This window comes from Mus pahari, chromosome 2 (assembly GCF_900095145.1).
Source record: "Mus pahari chromosome 2, PAHARI_EIJ_v1.1, whole genome shotgun sequence".
Classification (NCBI taxonomy): Eukaryota; Metazoa; Chordata; class Mammalia; order Rodentia; family Muridae; genus Mus; species Mus pahari.
The window spans coordinates 85,420,351-85,444,113 of NC_034591.1; the positions used below are offsets into that span (position 1 = coordinate 85,420,351).

Consider the following 23,763-nt stretch of genomic DNA (forward strand, 5'->3'; position numbering starts at 1 on the left):
AGAGAGAGAGAGAGAGAGAGAGAGAGCAATCTAAAAAGCCATCTTGAACATAACATAGACCTTGAGCTTGGACCCATGATTTGACTTTGAGTCGTTTTTTTCGCTGCTCCAAGACACCCTTATTCTCAGGAACTCCTCTTCAGACCAAGGCTGGTCCTTAGCAACCAGAAACATGCTCTTGTAATCCCAGGACTCAAGAAACTGAGGGAAGCGCGCCTTAAGTTATAATCTTGTGCTACATAGACTAACAGCTTTAAGCTAGCCTGGAATAGACAATAATAAATGAGAGCAGGAGAGATGGCTACCAAGCCTGAAGACATAAGTTTGGTCCTTGGGCTTCACATGGTGAAAGGGAGAAGCACATTGTCCTCTGACTTCTCTCTGGTGCCATGACACACACTCTGTTCCACAGATAAAACAGTGTGAAAAATACTTAAAAAGGAAGTACGAAATAGACTTGTCAGGTAATGGGTAACATGCTTATAATTTTAGCATCTGGGCAGCTAAAGCAAGAAGGTAGAGATTTTGAGGTCAGCCTGTGTTACACAGCAAGTTCAAAGCTAATGTGCAAAATGTAACTTGGTTTTAGAAAAACAAGCAAAAGAAGAAGGGAATGAAAGAGGAAAGGGATGGAAGAGGAAGGAAACTAGGGTAATATCGAGTAGGTCAGCAGGAGTGAAGTGTAAGGATGGCAGACAGATTTATGATGTGCTCTATTTCTTTTTTTTTTTTCAAGGAAATACCTAGTTATTTTAAATAAGTTTGATAATTAAAGACAAGACATAATTCCATGACTCATTGTGAAACCATTTTTAGAATACATAGAAAAGTATCAAAAGACTTGGTCACATGTCCTGAGTTTTTCAGAACATAGAGAGGGTAAGTCGGTGAACAGGAAGTGGTAAACACAGATTGTAAAAGAGTAGGTCATGTTAACTTGTTAGTCCTGACTTTTGTTCTTTCTTTTTAGAATAGGTTCTCACTTTGCAGCCTATGCTGGCTTTGAATTCACTTCCATTCATGTGCCTCAGTCTCCTACATGATGATAATATAGATCTGAGTTACCTTGCCCAGATAATTGAATTTCTTAATTATTAGATTGGTTATTAGATTGGTTAGAAATGTTAAACTCATTGTACAAGTGTGTAGTACACTTTGAAAAAAAATACTTTGTTTTTTCAAGACAGGGTTTCTCTGTATAGCCCTGGCTGTCCTGGAACTCACTTTGTAGACCTGGCTGGCCTCGAACTCAGAAATCCGCCTGCCTCTGCCTCTCAAGTGCTGGGATTAAAGGCATGTGCCACTGAAAAAATACTTGTAAAACTTTCTGTTTATTTAATGATTAATTTTCTGGTAGACTAGTTTTGCTATGTGTAGTAGGCTGTCCTTGAACTCACACTGTAGCCCACTTGGGATTCAAACTTGCAGCAGTTTTCCTGTCTCAGCCTCTTGAGTGTCAGGATTAAGATGTGTGCCTCTGCACTTGGCCGGTAAAGCTATTGAAATGTAGTAACACCATCCAAGTGAAAACATGGACAGATGTCGCTGTATTCTATTAAAATAGTCATAGCAGAATGAACAATAGTTCTAGACACTGTTTAATGCCATGTCTTATCACAGTCTACATATTCTCTAACACTATGTCCTTTCACAGTTTAGGTATGTCCTATCACAGTCTAGACACTGTCTAACATCATGTGTACTCATCATTTGGATGTATAATCAGTCAAGCATCTGTCATCTTTTCACCTAAACCTTGTGAGAAAGTTGCTAATCTGAATCTGAAGTGTTCAGTTATCTTGTTGAAAGGTTGTATATCTAGATCTATAGCTCCAACATAATTGTGTCCCTGCCTAGAAATGAGCAATATAGTCAGTATGGTCACAAGCAAGAATGACTTAAAAGTTTGCGAAGCATTTCACATTCAACAACAACAGCAGTAGCAAAAGGAGAGCGAGAGAAGCAAGTAAATTTGTCATTATTTTGGATCACCTAGTGTAAAAATGTCACTGACTCTTCAGAATTCTGTGTTGGTATTATCTGCTTTCTGTTATCTGTGTTCTTGCTCAGGAGACAGCTGCTCCCAACAGAAACTCCCAGATGCCAACCATACTCTTGCTTAAACTTCTGCAGTCTCAAAGAACTTGTTTTACTGAATGTTTGTATCAATTATAAGACAGAAATAACAACAGTAAAATAATAGTGTTTAACAGGGACTAAAATCTTGCTGTAGAGTAATCATTGGTAAGTAGTTCACAGAGCTGCATAAGTAAATGCAAGCTTTGGCTGAGTTATATAGCAGCTATGCTAATCATAAAATAGAACATTTCAACTCAAAACAGCCTCCTCTGTTGAAAGATTTATGTATGACAGAAGAGTGCCCATCTGGGTATCTGGGGTTAAAAAAAAAAGAGCAACCTGCATTTGAAAGGAAGTTGGATTATTTTTAGTTTGTTCCATCCCATATTAATTTTTCTCAGTTTAATAACTTTTGCATTTTCCAGATATTCTGACATAAGTGCTTGAAAAATGATAATCATTCATTGTTCTATTTGTTAAATGAAAATATAGTTAGAAACACAAAATACTCTACCTCCTTGACACCATCTGAAGAGCACATAAAGGGTTATTACCACATGCAACTGAAGTGTGAGGTGACTCATGTCCCAAATGTAGTAGAAACCTCTCATTTCTCTCTGGAGAAAGATGAAAAATGTTTATATTTATATTGTAACATTCTACAGAGATAATGAGTATTACATTTCTCATAATTATTAACTTTAATGGAATCCTTTCATTCAGAATAACAGAAACAGGGCAGATAGAGGCTACATTCTGTAAGGAGGCTCATCAAAAGGCAGTTGAGCAGAGCATCAGGGTGGAATGCCAGCCTTCCAGCATCACTGCAGATTATCCTTGGAGATCACTAGACCCTTGTTAAAATGTAGTTCCTCCTGTTCTATTGTCCTTCATCAGGCAGCTCCTCTCTCTGCTGTAACTTCTGATAATGAACAGTTAATGTCTGACTGGTTCACATCTATCATGATCTGGAAGACCAGTCTTTGATGGACAAAAGTTGGGAAAAGCAGAAAATTTCAGAATTCCTAAAGATAAATAGATAGAAAGTTAGGGAAACAAGAATTAGGCAAAGACATGTACTATGAAAAGCCAAGCCTATGGGGATCCTTTCATCTCTAGGGCTCAGAAGGGACCTGTGATGGAGATCCAGGAAGACACTGTCCCAAGCTTGCACCAGGGGCCTTGCTCTTCACTCATCAGTCTAGTTGTAGAATAAGTCAGTTGCTCAATAATAGCTATCATTATTGTTGTTGTTTTGGTCAGCTTGGTTAAGCTCAAGTTTTCATATTAAAGAACTTCAAAACATCAGTTATGGCTCATCAAACAGCATAAACCACACAATTATACTTTTGTAGCTTATGAATATGGGGAACCCTTTCTTAATTTGTGATAATGAATCTCTCTGTAAGAGGCAGCACAAGCTGTAGAATTGCCCCACCAGACGTTAACTGCTCACCGGAGAAGTGAGCATCAAAAGAGGTGTGATGGGGGGGGCAGTATGAGAGACTTGCCTGTTCATCAGTAGCATTATATGAAAGACTCACAGAAATCATAAAAGAAAGCAATTTGGCCTGCTTCTTTCCAAAGAAAAACACAGCTGCCTCTAAATACTTCAGGGATTAGGGTCTCCTTACCTCTCTTCTCATTTATTTGCATTACTTTCTTTCTTCAGAATCAAGCAGCTGCCCTCCTGGCTGTGCTGTCTTCTTTCCCACTGCCTGACTGTCAGCGTTTGCTTCAGACTTTTACCTATGAGGCAAATGGAAATGTCAGCAGAGCCCTGACCTACATTTTCATTTCTTGAAGAGGAACTCGTGTCCATTTCATAATGACTAGTTGTCATGTCACTATTTGGAAAAACCCAGGTTACTGAAAGTGAACTACCTTGTCAGTTCTTTTTTCCTTGCCTTAATTGAAAACAGAGTCTTCTGCAAGAAGTCAAACAGATCAATGGTGGTTATGCACATTTTAATTCCTGGACATAGGAGACAGAGGCAAGCAGATCTTTGAGTTCAAGGTCAACCTGGTCTATGGGAACTGTTGGCCAGTGTGGTGGTTTGAATATGCTTGGCCCATGGGAAGTGGTATTATTAGGAGGTGTGGCCTTGTTGGAGGAAGTGTGTCACTGTGTAGGTGGGCTTTAAGGACTCCTAGTGTTCAAGCTCCACACAGGGCAGAACAGAGTCTCTTCTTGGCTGCCTTCGGATCAGGATTTAGACCTCTCAGGTCTTCCAGCACCTTGTCTGCCTGCAGGCTGCCATGCTTCCCGCCATGATGATAGTGGACTGAATCATTGAAACTGTAAGCCAGCCCAATTAAATGTTTTCCTCTTTAAGAGTTGTCTTAGTCATGGTGTCTCTTCACATCAATGAAACTTTAACTAAGTCAGCCAGGTAGGGCTACATAGTGAGATCTGGTAGCATAACAAAAACATTTTAGGGGCTAGAGAGATGGCTCAGTGGTTAAGACCACTGACTGCTCGATGCTGGCAAGGATGTGGAGAAAGAGGAACACTCCTCCATTGCTGGTGGGATTGCAAGCTTGTACAACCACTCTGGAAATCACTCTGGCAGTTCCTCAGAAAACTGGACATAGTACTACTGGAGGATCCAGCAATACATCTTCTCGGTATATACCCAGAAGATGTTCCAACTGGTAATAAGGACACATGCTCCACTATGTTCATAGCTGCCCTATTTATAATAGCCAGAAGCTGGAAAGAACCCAGATGTCCCTCAACAGAGGAATNGATACAGAAAATGTGGTACATTTANACNATGGAGTACTNCTCAGCTATTAAAAACAANGAATTTATGAAATTCTTAGGCAAATGGGTGGATCTGAAGGATATCATCCTTAGTGAGGTAACACAATCACAAAAAAACTCACTTGATATGCACTCACTGATAAGTGGATATTGGCCCAGAAACCTAGAATACCCAAGATACAATCTCCAAAACACAAGAAAATCAAGAATAAGGAAGACCAACAGATGGATACTCCATTTCTCCCCAAAATAGGGAATAAAATACCCATGAAAGAAGTTGCAGAGACAAAGTTTGGAGCTAAGACGAAAGGATGGACAACCCAGAGACTGCCCCATCTGGGGGTCCATCCCATAATCAGCTACCAAATGCTGACAGTATTGCATATGCCAGCAAGAACTTGCTGAAAGGACACTGATATAGCTATCTCTTGTGAGGCTTTGCCAGTGCCTGGCAAATATAGAAGTGGATGCCCACAGTCATCTATAGGATAGAACACAGAGACCCCAATGGAGGAGCTAGAGAAAGTACCCAAGGAACTGATGGGGTCTGCAACCCTATAGGTGGAACAACAATATGAACTAATCAGTACCTCCAGAGCTCGTGTCTCTAGCTGAATATATAGTAGAAGATGGCCTAGTCAGCCATCGTTGGGAAGAGAGGCCCCTTGGTCTTGCAAACTTTATATGCCCCATACAGGGGAACGCCAGGGCCAAGAAGTGGGAGTGGGTGGGTAGGGGAGCAGGGTGGGGGGGGAGGGTATAGGGGACATTCGGGATAGCATTTGAAATGTAAATGAAGAAAATATCTCATAAAATAATTTAAAAAAAAAGACCACTGACTGCTCTTCCGGCGGTCCTGAGTTCAAATCCCAGCAACCACATGGTGGTTCGCAACCATCTCTTAACAAGACCTGATGCCCTCTTCTGGTGTGTCTGAAGACAGCTACAGTGTACTTACATATAATAAATAAAACAACAAAAAAAACATTAAAAAAAAGAAAATGTCAGTGTACGTAGCAGGTGATGTTTGTACCTGCATCATACACTGGAGTGGGAGAGAATAAGGAGTGCAAGAGGAACGTTGGAGAGAAACCCTCTACTCCATCCGGCACCTTCGGAGGTTGTGGTTAACCCGAGGTAACTAAGGAGGCAGTAGCACCACTTTCTCATATCAGCCTCATTTCCCAACCCTATACTTAGAAGCTTGCTGAGGCTCAACACAGACACTGTGCTTCCCCGTCCATAAGTGGAAGGTTCTACATGTCAGTGTTCCTCCTCCTTCTTGAGGGCTAATGGTGAGTGAAAGAACCACAAATTTTAGCTTGCGAAATTTTGAGAAATGAGAATGGAGGGAAGATATGTACCGCCAGCCAAAGACATAAAAAGGAGCCTAAGCCAGGGCAAGGGGCATCTTACAAAGGTAGAGGGGACAGAACTTATGGCCCTGTAAATCCTGAAGATTGCCAACAAATGCCAAGAGGAGACAGGGAAGACAGGCCTGGAATTGAAGGAAAGGAAAAGTGGAGAAGGGAAGCCGGTTATGCAGCTTCCTGCAAGTGGCAGAGTAACTGCTTCACGTTCACCCCTTCACATTTCTCCTTACGGTTCCTGTACTGGTTGGTTTTGTGAGTCAACTTGACACAGGCTGGAGTTATCACAGAGAAAGGAGCTTCAGTTGAGAAAATGCCTCCATGAGATCCAGCTGTAAGGCATTTTCTCAATTAGTGATCAAGGGTGAGAGGGCCCATTGTGAGTTGTGCCATCCCTGGGATGGTAGTCTCAGATTCTATAAGAAAGCAAGCTGAGCAAGCCAGGGGAAGCAAGCCAGGGGAAGCAAGCCAGTAAGTAACATCCCTCCATGGCCTCTGCATCAACTCCTGCTTCCTTGTTGGGGTCTCCCAGCTCCTTGCTGCTGCCAAGCCTACCTTGCTGACACTAATCACTCTCCTTCAGAGCACCAGCCCCCTACAGGCGCTGAGGCCCACCAGAGAGTTGCTACAGAGAGGACCTCCCCAGATCTCCCAGAATGCAGTGTCCTTGGACCACCTATGTCAACAGGCACTCGTCCCCGCCTCAATCCTTGGACCCACCTACGATCGGGCCACTCCAAAGACTTAGGAGGAGGGGCTAAAGATCTTTCCATGTTATTTAAACAGAGTTCGGTTATTAAACCTCGGAGCCTTGAACAGAATCTTGTCTAGGCTTCCATTTTCCTTTTGCACATTCCATTTCAGCCAGCCCGCCTCTCAGGATGAACCCAGACCGGATTAAAGTGAGCTTTGTCAGAAACTCACACTCCCTGACCTGCTTGAGTTCCAGTCCTGACTTCCCTTGGTGAAGAACAGAAGTATGGAATAAACCCTTTCCTCCCCAACTTATTTCTTGGTCATGATGTTTGTGCAGGAATAGAATCCCTGACTAATAAGACAGTTCCTGTGAGCCGGGCGTGGTGGCACACGCCTTTAATCCCAGCATTTGGGAGGCAGAGGCAGGTGAATTTCTGAGTTCGAGGCCAGCCTGGTCTACAGAGTGAGTTCCAGGANAGGCAGGTGAATTTCTGAGTTCGAGGCCAGCCTGGTCTACAGAGTGAGTTCCAGGATAGGCCAGGGCTACACAGAGAAACCATGTCTTGAAAAAAAAAAAAAAAAAAAAAAAAAAAAAAAATTAAAAAAAAAAAAAGACAGTTCCCGTGGTGGATTGAATGAGAATGGCCCCCATAGGCTCATGAACTTGGATGTTTGGTTTCTAGTTGGTGGACTATCTTGGAAGGGTTAGAAGGTGTGGCCTGAGGGAAGGTATGCAACTAGAAGTGAGCTTTAAGGTTTCAAAAGCTAGACCAGAGAACAGGCACAATCTTGATGTCTCTGCTGCCAACTTGCTGATTCAGTGGAGCTCTCAACTACTGCTCCAGCACTGTGTCTGCCTGCCTGCCTGCTTCCAGTCATAACGATCTAACTCTCTCTAACTCTAAGGAAGCCCCCAATTAATAGCTTTCCCTTACGTCAGAGCTCTGACTAGGCGTGATGTAATAATGTGCCAGGTTGCTTCCCCTCAGAAGTAGCCACTGGAATGAGAGAGGAAAATACACTCCTATCATCCATAAGAAAATAAGAAATTCCTCCCCTACGAGGAAAATCAGTCATGGTCAATAATCATCCGTTTAGAGCTGGTGAGATGGCTTGGTAGGTTAAATGCTCACCATGACTCTGATCTGTTTACAGCTCATTTTTTGGATATGTATAATTATATTTATTAAGAAAGGTTAGAAAAAAATTAAAAAAAAAAAAAGCTGGGTGTGGTGGCACACACCTTTAATCCTAGCACTTGGGAGGTAGAGTTCCAGGATAGCCAGGACTACACAGAGAAACCCTGTCTCGAAAACCAAATAAAAAAAATTAAGAAAGGTTAGTTTACATTTGCTTGGAATATTTTTGAATATTCCAAATAAAATCATATTTTTATTTTTCCCCCTTTTATGAATCATTTCACTCATAAAAAAAGAAAAATTACTTTAAATCTCAGTGTTTGGGAGGCTGAGAATCTCTATTTCAAGGACAGTTGGATTATAAAATGTTTAAAAATAGTGTGGGAAATTGAATAAGACCCTGTTTCAGAAGTAAAAGAAAGCTTGTGTCTGAAAATGTGGTTTAGTTGTTAATAGTGCTTGCTGCTCTTCCAGCGGACCCATGTTCGGTTCTTAGGTTCCACATAGTGTGTGAACACTTAAAACATTGCTGTGCTCAGACTCACTTTAGGCAATGAAATTGTGATTTCTATGGGTAAAATGTGGATATTAAGACTTTTTACCAAAGCCTCCTACATGTCTGGAATAAATAGGCAAGTTGGAACCACAGGAAGATAAAAATGCATTGCATCTTTGAAAACTAAGCAGAAGAAATTACTGTCAATCAGGATTTAATGGTTAGTTACAGTCTTACACATTTCACTTGTGGAGAACCAAAAGTGCAAGTGATGGTGTCTAAGGCTCTTCAAGTCGATTCTCCAAGGTGAGAGAATAGTGAACTTCAATCAGAAAGTATGTCAGTGGAGTTGGGAGCATGATGTTGCATGCCTGTCATTCTAGCTGTTAGAAATCTGATGCAGGAGAATCATGAGTTTGAGGCCAGCCTGACATATATAGCAATGTTGTTCCTATCCCTTTCACCCCATTCAAAAATAAACAAAACAAACAAAAAACTCTTCAAGTCAGTAGCAACCTGAAATTAATGTTGTATTCCTGGCTAAATAGTTAAGTTACATTTTGAAAGCAAAAAAAGAGATGGCAAATATTGCTAAGAAATAACATTATCCAATGGCATTTTAGAGGATAATATGGATGACTATATAAAGAACTGATTAAAGATGAAGCGACCTCTCATGGAGGCTGGGCTACTGAGATTCAATTAAGGCCAGAATAAAAGCAGTTAGAATTCAGAGAGGTATGTGGAGCTGTAGAATTTTATTTATTTGCTTGGAATGGATGAAGATATCCGGTTTCCCTGAGCAGAATGGGCACATTGTTATTACCAGGCTACCGAAAGTTGTCTGCCTTAGTTGGTTTGGGGTGATGTATTCTCACGGATATACTTTTGTTGTTCATGCTGACTCTGAACTAGGTTTCATGGTGCAGGCACCCCTCTTTCGACTGGTCTTTCTGCCACCCCACCGTCGTCCACTGGTAAGCATTCACAGCCATCTCTTTGCTTTACCAATGCTGTACAGCACACTGTCTGAATCTGGCCTACTTTCTTTCTTTTTTTTTTTTAATATTGTAATTTATTTTAAATGGGTAATGTAGAAAAACAAGTCTTTAATTCATCAGTAAATTTAATATTTTATTAAATTGACAAAATCATGTGCATTCATCATACCTAATTTTTTAAAGTTTACAATCTAGAGGACAATGTGTTATTGTAACTCTTCTAAAACAGCACATTCTTGTTGCATATTGTCTCTTAACAACATTACAACCACTACCCTGAGTTAGGAGATAGAATGAAATTTAATCAGCATGCCCCTTCATTTTCCCTCTTAGTGATCCCTAAGCTCCCGCCCCACTCCACAGTGACAGTCTGCTAATTTCTTACACAAGTCATTTCTATTCATTTAAGTCCACGGATATATTTTTTTTACTTTTTTTAATTTTTATTTTCTTTATTTACATTTCAAATGCTATCCCGAAAGTTTCCTATACCCCTCCCCCCCACCTCTGCTCCCCTACCCACCCACTCCCACTACTTGGCCCAGGCCTTGCCTTGTGCTGGGTCATATAAAGTTTGCAAGATCAAGGGGCGTCTATTCCCAGTGATGGCCGATTAGGCCATCTTCTGCTACATATGCAGCTAGAGACACAAACTCAGGGGGTAGTTCATATTGTTATTCTACCTACAGGGTTAGGTAGAATAACACTGGTTAGTTCATATTGTTGTTCTACCTACAGGGTTGCAGCCCCCTTCAGGTCCTTGGGTACTTTCTCTAGCTCCTCCATTGGGGACCCTGTGTTCCATCCAATAGNTGGCTGTGAGCATCCACTTCTGTGTTTGCCAGGCACTGGCATAGCCTCACAAGAGGCCTCTATATCAGGGTCCCTTCAGCAGAATCTTGCTGGCATGAGCATTAGTATCTAGGTTGTCCACGGATATATTAAGGTAAGAGTGTGCTCATTCAGTCATTATAGATTGGCAATTTCAATGTGGTATGAGGGAGGGAAAAATGTTCCCTCTATCTGTATAAATTCCTTGCTGGGGCCTCTGCAATAAAAGACAGATTAACAAGAGAAAAACAAACAGAAGCTTATTAACATGTGTATTTCAAACTCACATAGGAGTTACCTAGGGAATAAGAAATTCCCACAAGTGGCTTAGCAGTCTGGTTTAGAACAATATCTTCAACAGAGAATAATAAACCAGAGAAGAGCTAAAAAAAAAAGGGGGGGGGGAGGATCTGACTCTCTTACCTTGTGAGATGTGGAGAAGCCAGTGCTGGTGATAGAAAGGTAGATGTCTTTCTGAGGTACTGTCCCCAGGCTGATAAGGACAGAGAATTCCTTCAAGTTGATGATACACTTCAGTCCTCCGTCTTTCCTTATAGAGAAAGGACAGCCATCTTCATAAACTCATATCCTGCTTTTTAACAAATGAGGTCAAGGCAGGGATTTCCTTTTTCTTTTTCTTTTTGATCCTCAACCTCAGCTTAAAATCAACCTCAGTCCTAAGAATATGTTGGCACATTGGTCTGCCATGCATTGGTATAAGAGGTTACTGAAAAGCATTCCCACCTCATACAACCGTATAAACAAGGAGAGAGAGATTATCTGAGCCACACTGAAAGGCTCCAGAAGCAGCCCAGCGGTGGCCTGACAGTTGCCCCTCTGCTGTTGAGCTCAGCTTTCTCCTGGTTTTGCAGCAGTGTACACCAAATGCAAATCTTAACAGACTCTGGATGCAAATACCATCCAGAAGTGAGCCAGTACCAGGCACATGGTTGCAAACTGGTGCTGGGAAAGGTGGAGGAGACAGATGCTAAAAAGGAGAAATTAGCATTTTCTGATGCTGCTGCTTCTCCATGGCAGAAGTGCACACGTGTGTTCTGTTGCTGCTGCTGTCACAGTCATGAGTAACAACTGGAAGAGTAAGCTGCAATCTGCCCAAAGTACCAGGAAACCGTTTTAGCTTCCTCATCCCTGTGACAGCACACCTGACATGAACAACTTAAGGGAAGGAAAGCTCAGTTTTGCTCAGTTTTCAGTTTAGTCCATTATGGTGGGGTGGGGTAGGGAGAGCATGGCAAAGCTGTGCCATTTACATGACAGCCAGACAAGTAAACAAGATACTCATAAACATAAAATTTTTAAAAATGAAAATGAATAACCATCCCAGGCCCATTAGCAAATTGTACAACATAAAGGAACCCAAATAGAATTCAATTCTTAGTCTCTAGCCACACTGGCCTACTTACAACACTGGAAATTTTGAGTTATTAAGAAACATACAGACTAAGTGACATAGCTAGTATTTAAGAAGGAAACAAAATATTTTTGATGAATTTATACAAAATATTGAATCAGGGTTAGGAGTGCTTACCCAAATATGTAGGCTCTGGATTCATTCCTAGCAGCTCAAAATTTCTTTGAGTTAGTTTCCCCCCCCCTAAGTTTATGGTTTACTTATAAGTTTTAAATAAACCAAGAGTGCTTTTACTCATCCTTCAAATATGCCAAATAAGTAAGGAGCTATGTCGTCATATGTATTAGTTGTTGCAACACTGAAGATTTTCTGAGGGGAAAGAGCTATAAATTGGCTTATCGGAAAGGCAATACCACTCCCAAGCAGCTGCTCAGGGGTCAGCTTCAGACACCTGAGCTGTGCTCAGCTCTGTTAGAGGGAAAGGAACACCAGACTGACTCACCCCATTTCCTGTGAGGTGTGCACTGACGGTCAACTTTACTTGAATGCTCAAGATATTTAAGCACTCTAAGAAACAGAGAGGAAGTAAGCCTACTAGTGGGAAATGTAAAATAGCTACCTTGACATTTAAGCAGACTCTTCTAAATTCTTACATAAAAATCAGAAATTATGTTCCTTGGTATTTATCCAAAGTGGATAAAAGTCTAGAAGTACACAGAATCCAGCATATGAGAATTTGTGGTTATTCATATTTACTCAAACTTGGACATTACCAGTATGTCTTTTAAATGAATGGGTAAACTGTAGTATGTACAGATGATAGAATATTATTCCGTGTTGAAAAAAAAAAAAGAGCTATTGTGTCATAGAATGTCAGGATCGAAGCCTAACCAAATGTTGCTATGTGAAAGAAGCCAGTTTGACGGGGTATATACTGTATGATTCCCTACTGCATGATGTTACAGAATGTAAAAAAAAAAAAAAAGAACCAAAAAAAAAAAACCAAACAAAACAAAACACTGTGAAAAATGTTCACAGTCAGTGGCTATCAGTGGTTAAGTGGAGGGAAGAAAGTATGAATGGGCTAAGCAGAAGATTTTTTAAATTAAAATATCAATCTATCTATCTATCCATCTATCTATCTATCATCTATCTATCATCTATCTGTCTATCTTTCTATCTACCTCCCAAATGCTGCTCCCTCTCTCAGTTCCTCCCTCACAGATTCCCTCCCCCAGACGACCCCTCTTCTCCTCTGAGAGGTTGGACCCACCTCATTATCCCCTGACTCTGGCACATCAACTCTGCCAAATTAGGAGCATCCTCTCCCCCTTAGACCAGGCAAGGCATCCACGAAGACTGAGCTGCCTGTCAGCTCTGTGTGTGCCTGGGGCCTCTTTCCAGCCCATGTGTGTTCTTTGGTTGGTGGCTCAGACTCTGGGAGCTCTGAGGGGTCCAAGTTAGTTGACTCTATTGGTCTTCCTGTGGGGTTCCCATCTACTCTAGGGCCTTCAATCCTCCCCCCAATTCTTCCATAAGAGTCCCCAACTCCGTCTAATGTTTGGCTGTGAGTATCTATGTCTGTTTCAGGTAAAGCCTCTCAGATGCCTCAGAAAACATGCTATGCTCCTGTCTGCAAGAATAATAGAGTATCATTAATCATATGAGGGATTGGTGTCGAGTTGGGCTGGCTATTGTTTGGCTTTTCCTTCGGTCTCTAAGCAGAGGATTTTTAAGGCAGTGAAACTATGCTGGATTACGCTCCATCATGTCATTCTATATTTATTTAAACCCCATAGAATGCACATCACTTTATTATCAACCAGGACCCTCTATGATAATGCTATGTCACTGTAGACTTATCAATTCAAGTAAACATGTCTCACTGATAAAGGTGTGGAAACATAGCACATGAGAAATCTATGGAACGTTTTCTGTAAAACAGCATGCTCTAAAATAATAGTAAAATAGAAATATCAAACCAGGAGTTGCAGGTGAAAATAGGCTTAGCCCAGGCAGTGGCATACATACATAGGCGTTGGGGTGCAGATGAAATTAATCGGGGGGTAATTTTGGAGTTTGATATCCCTAAGCATGAGTTGAGCAGGTAGATTATCCAGCTTTGCGGTTCAGTGCTGTAAACCCCATGAACTCTGAAGCTCCAGCAGACATCCTGCCATCCACAGACCCAATCCTCCAACTGAGTCGTTAATGTTTAATGTTGTGTTGAAAGCACAACAGGCCAGGCTATGGAGATTTCAGTGCTTTGGCTTCGTTCCCTTGCACCTATTGCACTTGGAAGACACCTCAGCCAGAATATCAGCCATCATCTCCAGTAAGTTCTAAGCCATGTCCAGAGAGAGGGAGACTAGGTCCAGCTCACAGACTGCAAAACTAAGTGCAGCCAGCAGAGGCCACTGCTATGCAAACGAAATACCGAACAGAAGGCAGTTCTTTCAGGCATCTAACACTTGCTAGGTGCAGCATATACCATAGGGTACACTCTGGCCTGTATCTCAGGGACTCTAGAAGCTGAGGCAGAAGGATTTCTGTAAGTTCAAGTCAGTTTGATCTAATAAGTAGATCCTGAATCAAAATAACAACACCTGGACTGGAGAGATGGCTCAGTAGTTAAGAGCACTGACTGCTCTTCCAGAGGTTCCAAGTTCAATTCCCAGCAACCACATGGTGGCTCACAACCACCTGTAATGGGATCTGGTGCCCTCATCTGGAGTGTCTGAAGACAGCTACAGTGCACTCACATACAATAAATAAATAAATCTTAAAAAAAAAATAACAACACTAACAAAAGAGTCTGGAAGTTCAATCAATTAACACACCTCATCCCTTATCTCTATATTCGGGACAGTCTCCAAAGTTGCCTTCCTTCCCTGTGCCATCTGTTTCCTTCTTCCTCTTCCACTCCTGGCATTTTGATACAAGTTAATTTGTTTGTTTGTTTGTGTTAAGAGTGGGTTTCTCTGTATAGCCCTGGCTGTCCTGGAACTCACTTTGTAGACCAGGCTGGCCTCGAACTCAGAAATCCACCTGCCTCTGCCTCCTGAGTGCTGAGAATAAAGGCGTGCGCCAAGAACCTATCTGTGTAGCCAAGGATCTCCTTTGAGCTCCTGATTCTCTTGCCTTCATTTGCTATCACAAGCTTGGGGTTCCATGCTCAGCCAATCTCCAATTTCCACAGGCCCAGAAGAGAACTGCTTCAACACTTTGCCTGCCTTCGTACTTTCTTCCTTTTTTCTCTCTTCCTAACCTCCTTCCTTCTATTCTTTCTCTCCCCGACTCCCCATTATGTGCTTACTCTTACTTCTTATTGTGCTTTTAGAAGCTTGTGTTCTTATACATTTTATTACTTATTTATTTACATTCCAGATGCTGCCTCCCTTCAAAAGTCCCTCCTCCATTCCTCCCCCCTTTGTTTTCTGAGAGCCTGGGGTCCTCTAAGTATCCCCCTACCCTGGAGTGTCAAGTCTCCGCAGGGTTAGGCATGTGCTTATACTTTTAAAAGAATTTTTATTTTTACATTTTATTCCCTTTAATGCATTTATTTAGTTTTACTTATGCATTTTTATTACTATTTTTTTCAGTTCTTAAAATTTTGTTGCCCCTCAATTTCCCCTTATTCTTTTTTTAAATTTAATATCTCTTCAGCAATTGTATGTTTGTTAATTTATTGTGTAAGAGAATTCATGATGGAGCCAGGGTTTGTGTGCCAGTTCAGGGCAGGGTTATGGAGCTGGTTCCCTCTGTTCACTTGTCTAAGGGTCCCAGGGATTGAATTTAAGTCACCATGCCTACTTAGCAAGGTCCTTTACACACTGAGCATTCTACTGACCTCTCTTTTTCTTTCTCTCATCTTTTAGGAATAGCTTTTCTTTGTCTATTGACTTTTAAAAATTAATTGTATAAATTTTATTATTTAAAAATATTGCAAACAAAATGAATATCACACACTAGAATTAACTAGATTTAGAGCCTGCGTATTTGTTATTAACGTCACTATATTTGAAATGAACTAAAACCCAAGCAGCTTGGTGCACGTTTGTAGTGGCTATTCCTGGTTGTCAACTTGACTGTATTTGAAATGAACTACAATCCAGAATTGGAAGGCTCACCAGTGAATCTAATCTGGAGACTGGGAGATAGAAGTTTCTGATCTGGATCTTGGTATGGAGATCTTGAGAAGACAGGGAGATCTCCGAGTCCAAGGTCATCTGGGATTAAAGGTGTGGTGGCACACACCTTTAATCTGGGCTACACCTTCGGCTGGGGACCATATAAGGACATTGGAAGAAGGGAGTCCGGATCTCGCTCTTTCGCCTTCTTGCGGTGTGGGACTCAGCAACTGCTAGATCCTTGGACTTCCATCCACAGCTACTACTGAACCATTGTTGGGATTTGAACTGCAGACTGTAAGTCATCAATAAATTCCTTTACTATATAGAGCATATCCGTAAGTTCTGTGACTCTAGAGAGCCCTGACTAATACAACGTTTGAGAAATTATTTTTCTTGGTTATATTATTTGAGGTGGGAAAAGCCACCCTAAATCTGGAATATTTGAGGTCAGAAGACTCACCTTAAATCTAGGCCATCCTTCCTGGTGGCAGCCCACATAAAAGATGAAAGAAGGAAGCTTGTTCTTTCTATCTGCTTGCCCTCACTCTCACTGGCAAGATAATCTATCCTGGCCCATTCCTTTACTGGCATTAGAACTTACTTCTTCAGGATTCTAAGATGGACTGACAACTGGTAGCTCTCTAGGACATCCCTGGGACTTCAGCACCAGATTGGGACTTCTCATACATTAATTCTTATGGACTGAACAACTACTGAATTATTTTTAATTTTTTTATTTGGATATTTTATTTGTTTACATTTCAGATGTTATCACCTTTCCCAGTTTCCCCTCTGTTAAGCCCCTATCCAATCTCCCATAACCCTGCTTCTATGAGGGTGCTCCCCCACCCACCCACCCACCCACTCCCACCAGCCCTAGCATTCCTCTACACTGGGGCATCAAGCCTTCACAGGACCAAGGGTCTCCCCTCCCATTGATGCCCCTTCAACTCCTTCAGTCCTTCCCCTAACTCCTTCTTTGGGGTCCCTGCACTCAGTCCTATGGTTAGCTGTGAACATCCACATCTGTATTGACTAGGATCTGGAATAGCCTCTCAGGGGACAGTTATATCAGGTTCCTGTCAGCAAGCACTTCTTGACATCAGCAATAATATCTGGGTTTGGTGTCTGCATGTGGGATGGATCCCAGGTGGGCAGTCTCTGGATCACCTTTCTTTCAGTCTCTGTTCCACTCTTTGTCCCTGTAAACTACTGAATTCTTAGACGTTCTATTGAGAGACCAAATCTTTTATGTTCTGACTGTTTTAGAGAACCTGACCTAAGTTTGAACTCAGGTAAACTAAGAGGCTGGTACCTAGCATTAGTTTCCAAGTTGTCCTCCAACAAAGCCCGAGCCTAGCTCCAGTCTCTAGGATAATCCCAAATAAGACCAGAGTCTCCAGGTTACACCCTCAACAAGACCAGTGTCTCCAGGTTACTCCCCCAACAAACCTGTACCCCCAGGTTACAAGCCCACCCCCTGCCTAATGACCACCCATAATGCAGAGTGAAGCAGAAATTAAGTTTATGATATGACTCCCAGCACCAGACAATTATCTTAAAGGCCACAAAGGCCACATCAGCTTTCCATTTAGATGCTTGTATACTTACACTGCCCCCCCTCCCCAGAGCTGCTCACTATAAAATCTTGCCCCGATAAACATTCGCCCCCCTCCCCCACCAAAAGCATCTTGCATGACGGTGGTGTGTTAGAGTGTCCTGAGCTAGTGCGAAAAAAATAAAGACCCTTTTGTGAATTGCATCAGATAGGCTCATGTCTGTTTTGGGGGGAAACGACTAACATTTCCCTGGCACTACACTATCAGGAGACAGACACTGTAGGGCTACTTGGACTACAGCCTGTACAATGTTCCAATAAATTCCTTACTAATACATAGATTCACTCTATCAGTTCACTCTATCAGTTCTGTTCCTTTGAGAACCCTGACTAATATATACATATAATTAAAAATAAATCTAAAATGAAGTTGCAAAATACTCAAGTGACTCAAAGAACAACTTGGCAATGTAATAACGGTAGTTATTACTTATACTTAGTGTAATTTCCTTTTATTGCTACTGGCAGTTTAAATGGAAAGTTTTATAATTTTGTTATAAACAATATATGAAAACCAAACCAACTTCTCAAATTAACTATGTGTAAAATGATTACTGGGAATTTAATAGACTAATAATTGAAAAAAAAAAACCCCACAAAAACACGGAATGCTTTATAGCCCACAGAGGTACAGGACTTAGGTTTTGTTATTTTCACTGGAGATAGGCCCTGTTGGATAGTTCAGAGTGACTTGGAACTCCTTATATAGTCCAGGCTGTCCTTCCACTTATCACCCTCCTGCATCTGTTTCCAGAGTAAGTGTTGCATAATTTTAAGGCTAAAATAAAGAGTCCTTAAGCTAAAAGCAGATCAAATTCAACTTGCTGGGTCTTTGGCCATTGACTCTTTGACCTGTGAAAACTAGGTGGCTGACTTCTTAAAATTCAGAAATGTAACTCCAGCCAAATGAGCTAAGTATAAAATGGGCAGATTAAATACGCATTTGCACAGATCAAAGTCAATATTGTCTTAGTCCATGCTTACAAATAGTTCAAATCAGCTACTTGGAAAATCGCTTGACCCTAGGAGTTCAAGACCAGCCTGGGGAAAAGTAACAAGATCAGGTTTCCAAAAAAAAGGGTGGTAAACATTTTAGTCACAAATGACACAAAGAAAAAACGTTCAAAAGTGTATGTGTGTGTTTGAGAGAGAAGTAGAGCAAGAGGGAGAAGGAGAGGAAGAGTGAGGGAGGGGAAAGGCAAGGGAAAGGGGAGAGAGAGGAGGGAAGGAGACAGAGACAGAGAGACAGAGAGACAGAGAGAGAATATCTAGCCAGTTTAAGGGACCAAATCCAATCAAAATCCAGTCAAAAGAGTGAGACCTTGAGAAGAAATTTAGATTCCACTCTTGGGTTCTTGACTGTTCCTTACTTCCTTTCTGCCTTCTCCACTGTGGCCAGCACAGCTATGGATCAGTCTAGGCTTCATGTTTTTGCACATTTGTCATAAACAAAATGCCTGCTAGTCTTCCCTGAGCCCTTAAGTGGCCATAGAACAGAGCATTAATCATTAACTCAACAATCTAGAATCATCTGACAGGAAAGTCTTGGCTAAGGAGTTGTCTAGATAACATTGGGTTGTGGGTATGTCTGTAGAGGACTGTCTTGATTGCTAGTTGATGGGAGAGAGTCCAGCCAACTAAGGACAGTACCCTAGGCAGGTGGCCTTAGGTTTTTATAAGAAAAGATGATCCTGTGAGTGAGTGAGAGGCCAAACCAGGAAGTCCAGGCTCTTCATGACGCAGATGTCAAGATAGCATCAGTCATACTCCATAGTTACTGAATGGAAAAATTTGAGAAAGGTGCTGGGACTAAAACAGGAATCCCAATAATCCAAGAAGGTCATGGTGAAAGTCATGATGATATTGCTTAAAGAAGAGAAGATTGGACAGGAAGAGATTCAAGGTTTAGCATAGTTCTGAGGAGGTGTTGGAGACAGGAAATCCTGGACTCCAAATTGCTCATTACAACTCTGTATCTTGTAGAGATGGGCACCCATGGCCCTTTAGACCACACTCAGTCACTTGCTGGGGACAGCAAGAGCTTGCTCTCTCTTGGGGGGAAGCCCAGGTGATGGGTAAAGGCTATGAGTTGTAGCAATTTCCTCTGAAGCTCCTCAAGACCCAAGAAGTTCTAAAGGAGTTCCCTGCAAATTCGGGAAGTTCTTGGGGCTGGGTCCACAGCTTAACAGTTAAATTTGTTGCTCTTATAGAGGTCCTAGGTTCACAGTACCCATGTGGTGGCTCACAATCATCTAGAGCTCTAGTTCCAGGGCATCTGAAACCCTTTTCTGGTCTTTGTGAATACTAGGCATGCACATAGTGCCCATGTCCATGCAAGCAAAGCACTCATAAACAATAGTAAATAAGTATATAAATCTAAAAATAAAACTTTAAAAATAAAATTTAAAAAGAATCAATTTTTGTCAGCAAAACGGACAGGTTGCACAAGGAGCTGCTTCCTCAAAGTTCTATTAGCAGCAAGGACTGCTAAAGGGATGCTCTGAGCAGCTGAGCTGCCTTCAGTCATGCTGCTTTCATGGGTTTTCATCCTTCTTGGGCTGGAAGGATGATGATGCAGCAGCCTTTACATCATCCCTGCTACTGCTAGGTAACCCCTCGCCTATTTTCCTGTGTGTGACCCCAGTGAGACTTATTGCTTTACACAGTTGTACTTTAGTGGTGTTGTTTACTTTGTCTGGAATCAGTGTCCTGCACAAGGTAAATATATTTGTCTACATCTTCCCAGGAATAGTGTCACACAGCAGTTTTCCACAGAAGAAGATCTTTAGAACCATGTCTCCACAGCCACAAAAATCTCGATAATTTTACAATGTAAGTTAGTTTTCTGTTTGGGATATACATCATTATGCTGCCAAATGAACAATTCTTCAACATGTTCATGTGTCCCCAAATTCGTATTTTGAATACCCAATGGGATGGTGTCCAGATACTCCTGATTGGATTACATGGCTATGAAAGCTCAATCCCCACTATTTGGAGGTGTTGTGGACTTTTAGGCAGTAGACATTACTTAGGGCCCTTGGTGATGAGGCTGAATCCACAATGGAGATAATGGGAGCCCAGCCAGTCTTCTCTCTAATTCCCCTTTCTCTGTTCCCTAGTTCATGATATCAACAGTTTTCCCTACCGTATTTCTTCACTATGACTGTCTGGCACCTCAACAGAGGCAGAGATAAATGGGTTTACCTCATCTTGGACTATAACCTTCAAACCATGAACCAAAAATAAGCCTTTTTAAAAAAAAATTAGATATTTTCTTCATTTACATTTCAAATGTTATTGCCATTCCTAGTTTCCTCTCCAAAAATATCCTGGCTCTGGAGCCATTGGTTAGTTCATATTGTTGTTCCTTCTATAGGGCTGCAAACCCATTCAGCTCCTTGGTTATTTTTCTCTAGCTCCTTCATTGGGGACCCTGTGTTCCATCCAGTAGATAACTGTGAGCATCCACTTCTGTATTTGCCAGGCACTGGCAGAGCCAGAGACAGCTATATCAGGGTCCTGTCAGCAAAATCTTGTTGACATCTGCAATAGTCTCTGGGTTTGGTGGTTGTTTATGGGTACCTGGGTGGGGCAGTCTCTGGATGGCCCTTCCTTCAGTCTCTGCTCCAAACTTTTTCTCTGTAAATCCCTCCATGGGTATTTTGTTCCCCCTTCTAAGAAGGAATGAAGTATCCACACTTTGGTCTTTCCTATTCTTGTTTTTTGTTTGTTTGATTTGTTTTTTCGAGACATGGTTTCTCTGTGTAGCCCAGGCTGTCCTGGAACTCACTCTGTAGACCGGGCTGGCCTCGAACTCAAAAATCCTCCTGCCTCTGCCTCCGAAGTGCTGGGATTACAGGCATGCACCACCACTGCCTGGCCGGTCTTCCCCATTCTTGAGTTTCACGTGTTTTGCAAATTGAATCTTGGGTATTCTGAGCATCTGGGCTAATATTCACTTATCAGTGAGTACATATCATGTGTGTTCTTTTGTGATTAGGTTACCTCACTCAGGATGATATCCTCCAGATCCACCCATTTGCCTAAGAATTTCATTGTTTTTAATAGCTGAGTAGTACTCCATTGTGTAAATGTACCACATTTTCTGTATCCATTCCTGTGTTGAGGGACATCTGGGTTCTTTCCAGCTTCTGGCTAAAAATAAGCCTATTTAAAGAAATTAATGATGTCAGATATTTTTGTTCTAGTGATGCAAAGATGACTAATATAGGATGTAATTAGGTAATGGAAGGAGTCTTCCTGAATGACAAGAGACCTCTATAGGGGAAGTAGAGAGACCAGAGACTTCGCCTCCTACAGTGTGAATTTACAGTATCAGGCTATAAAACAAGAAAGGGATGCCCAACCAGAACCTGATGGTTGTGACAATCCTGATGTTGAACTTTCAGCTTATAGAACTGTGAGAAATAAATGTTTACTGTTTAAGGTTCTCATTCTATAGTAGTTATTGTATCAGCCCAGACTTAGATACCTTATCAGACATCATTCAGGAACCAACATTCTTTTTTTTTTGTCATCATTCAATAAAATTTATTTAAAGCCATATATGTGAATAGGACATATTTTTGGAGTAAAGAAAAATGTGCTTAATGGAATGAGTTTGCTTATACAAAGACCTCAACATTGATTTTTACCTTTCCTAGTTTCTTGACTGACATGGGAAAATCTAATCGCTGCCTTGCTCCTGCCTGTGTAGGAACCAACATTCTTATATTGGCTTGTGTAGTTTGAATATATAGTATGTCGCCCAAAATCCGGTATATTGCAGGCAAGGCCCCATTGCAATGTTCAGAAGTAGAGTTTGGGTGAAACATTTGGACCATGAAGGTTCTAGATGAATCCATTGATGACCTCACAACTTACAGGTTATTCAGAGGAGATGTAGCTCTGGAAGTCAGGACTGATCAGAAGGAATGAGTTGCTGGGAACACGTCTTTGAAAACTGTACTGTATCTCTAGTGTTTTTCTTCTCTGTGTCTCTTTCTGTTTCCTAGAAATCAAAAAGTGAACAGCCTTGATTGCCAACATATGATGGAGTTGATCAAGAATGTACTGGAATCATAGGCAAAACATGCCTTCTTTCCTTTAGTATTTTCTTAGGTATGTTCTACAGCAATAAAAACTAACACAGAATACCACATTTAAAAACATTGTGAATGTCAAGTCTCCCAAACTACGCTATCTGGATTTAGAGGAACAACAAAAAGAATTTCCTTTGGCTATGTCCTTGGGAAAAGTGTTCCAATGTGGACTATGGCTGAGATGAGGTATGGACATCTTTTGTGAGTATTTTTTTCTGAATATTCATGATAGGATAGCTACCTGAGTTTTACTGAAGTGTTTATTCTCTGACACCATCCCTGTCGTTAGGACTTTGTTCATTAATATTCAGAGGAGACACTGTGCTGCATACCCAATCCCCATCCACAGAGGTCCTCATCCAAGCAGCTACCTGCCTCCTACATTTCCTGTGGATAAAGTATGTTTCTGCTCTGAGACAGCACAAATCCAACAACAGATTGTGCATACAAGACCATGGCCCCTGTGCTATAAGTGAAGACAGCCCTCCAGGCACCTGAGCTCTTCCTGGGGGTTGGCTGAGAAATGCCACCCTCTTTAGCTTGCTTGTTCAGTATTCCTTGGTCCTGGAGACTTTGTACATTAATCTTGCATGCAGACACACCTTTCTGTTTCCAGAGATCTCAGTGTAATAATTCTCAATTTCTTCCCATAGAAAGGGACATTTGTATACAGAAACTTTCACTCACATCTTTTAGAGGAGGTACTGGAAGCTGAATACCAAGTTAAAAGTGCTAGGAACTCTGCAGAACTAAGAAGTGTGACTTGTTTTATAACAGGGTCACATAGGTGCTCAATGCAATAATCAGAACTTTGCTGTTGTTGGTACAGCCTGTGAAGAAGGTGAAATGGCCAGGGGTTTGTGAGTGTCGTGGACAAAATGGACACACACGGGGACAGCAGTTTGTTTGAACTGTTTCCTCTTCCTTCTGGAATATACACCTATGTGATTATCCTCGTGTTTGAAGTGCTGGCTGGGAGCTTGATATCATCCAATCTGAAGAATTTCAGGATCCTTGTTTACACGTTACATTCTAATAAAATTTAGCTTGACATTTCCTTCATTCGTAGTGAGAATTTTGGTTTCTTTAAAAATCCAGTTATGTTATGTGAATTTGTTTTTGCTTTAACCTTAGGAACCTAATCCCCCTAATCATC

At 41.5% G+C, this 23,763-nt stretch overlaps 1 protein-coding gene across 1 annotated transcript in view; it reads right to left on the reverse strand.

The window, feature by feature from the left end:
- Il23r (interleukin 23 receptor) overlaps positions 1-3,725 on the reverse strand; it is a 73,007-nt gene extending 69,282 nt beyond the window's left edge. The window contains exons 1-2 of the mRNA XM_021191222.1: positions 3,714-3,725; positions 2,594-2,696 (exon numbers count right to left, since the gene is read on the reverse strand). Of these exons, the coding sequence (XP_021046881.1) occupies positions 2,594-2,696; positions 3,714-3,725 (115 nt within the window). The remainder of the gene's footprint in view (positions 1-2,593; positions 2,697-3,713) is intronic.
- Positions 3,726-23,763: the final 20,038 nt, after the last annotated feature.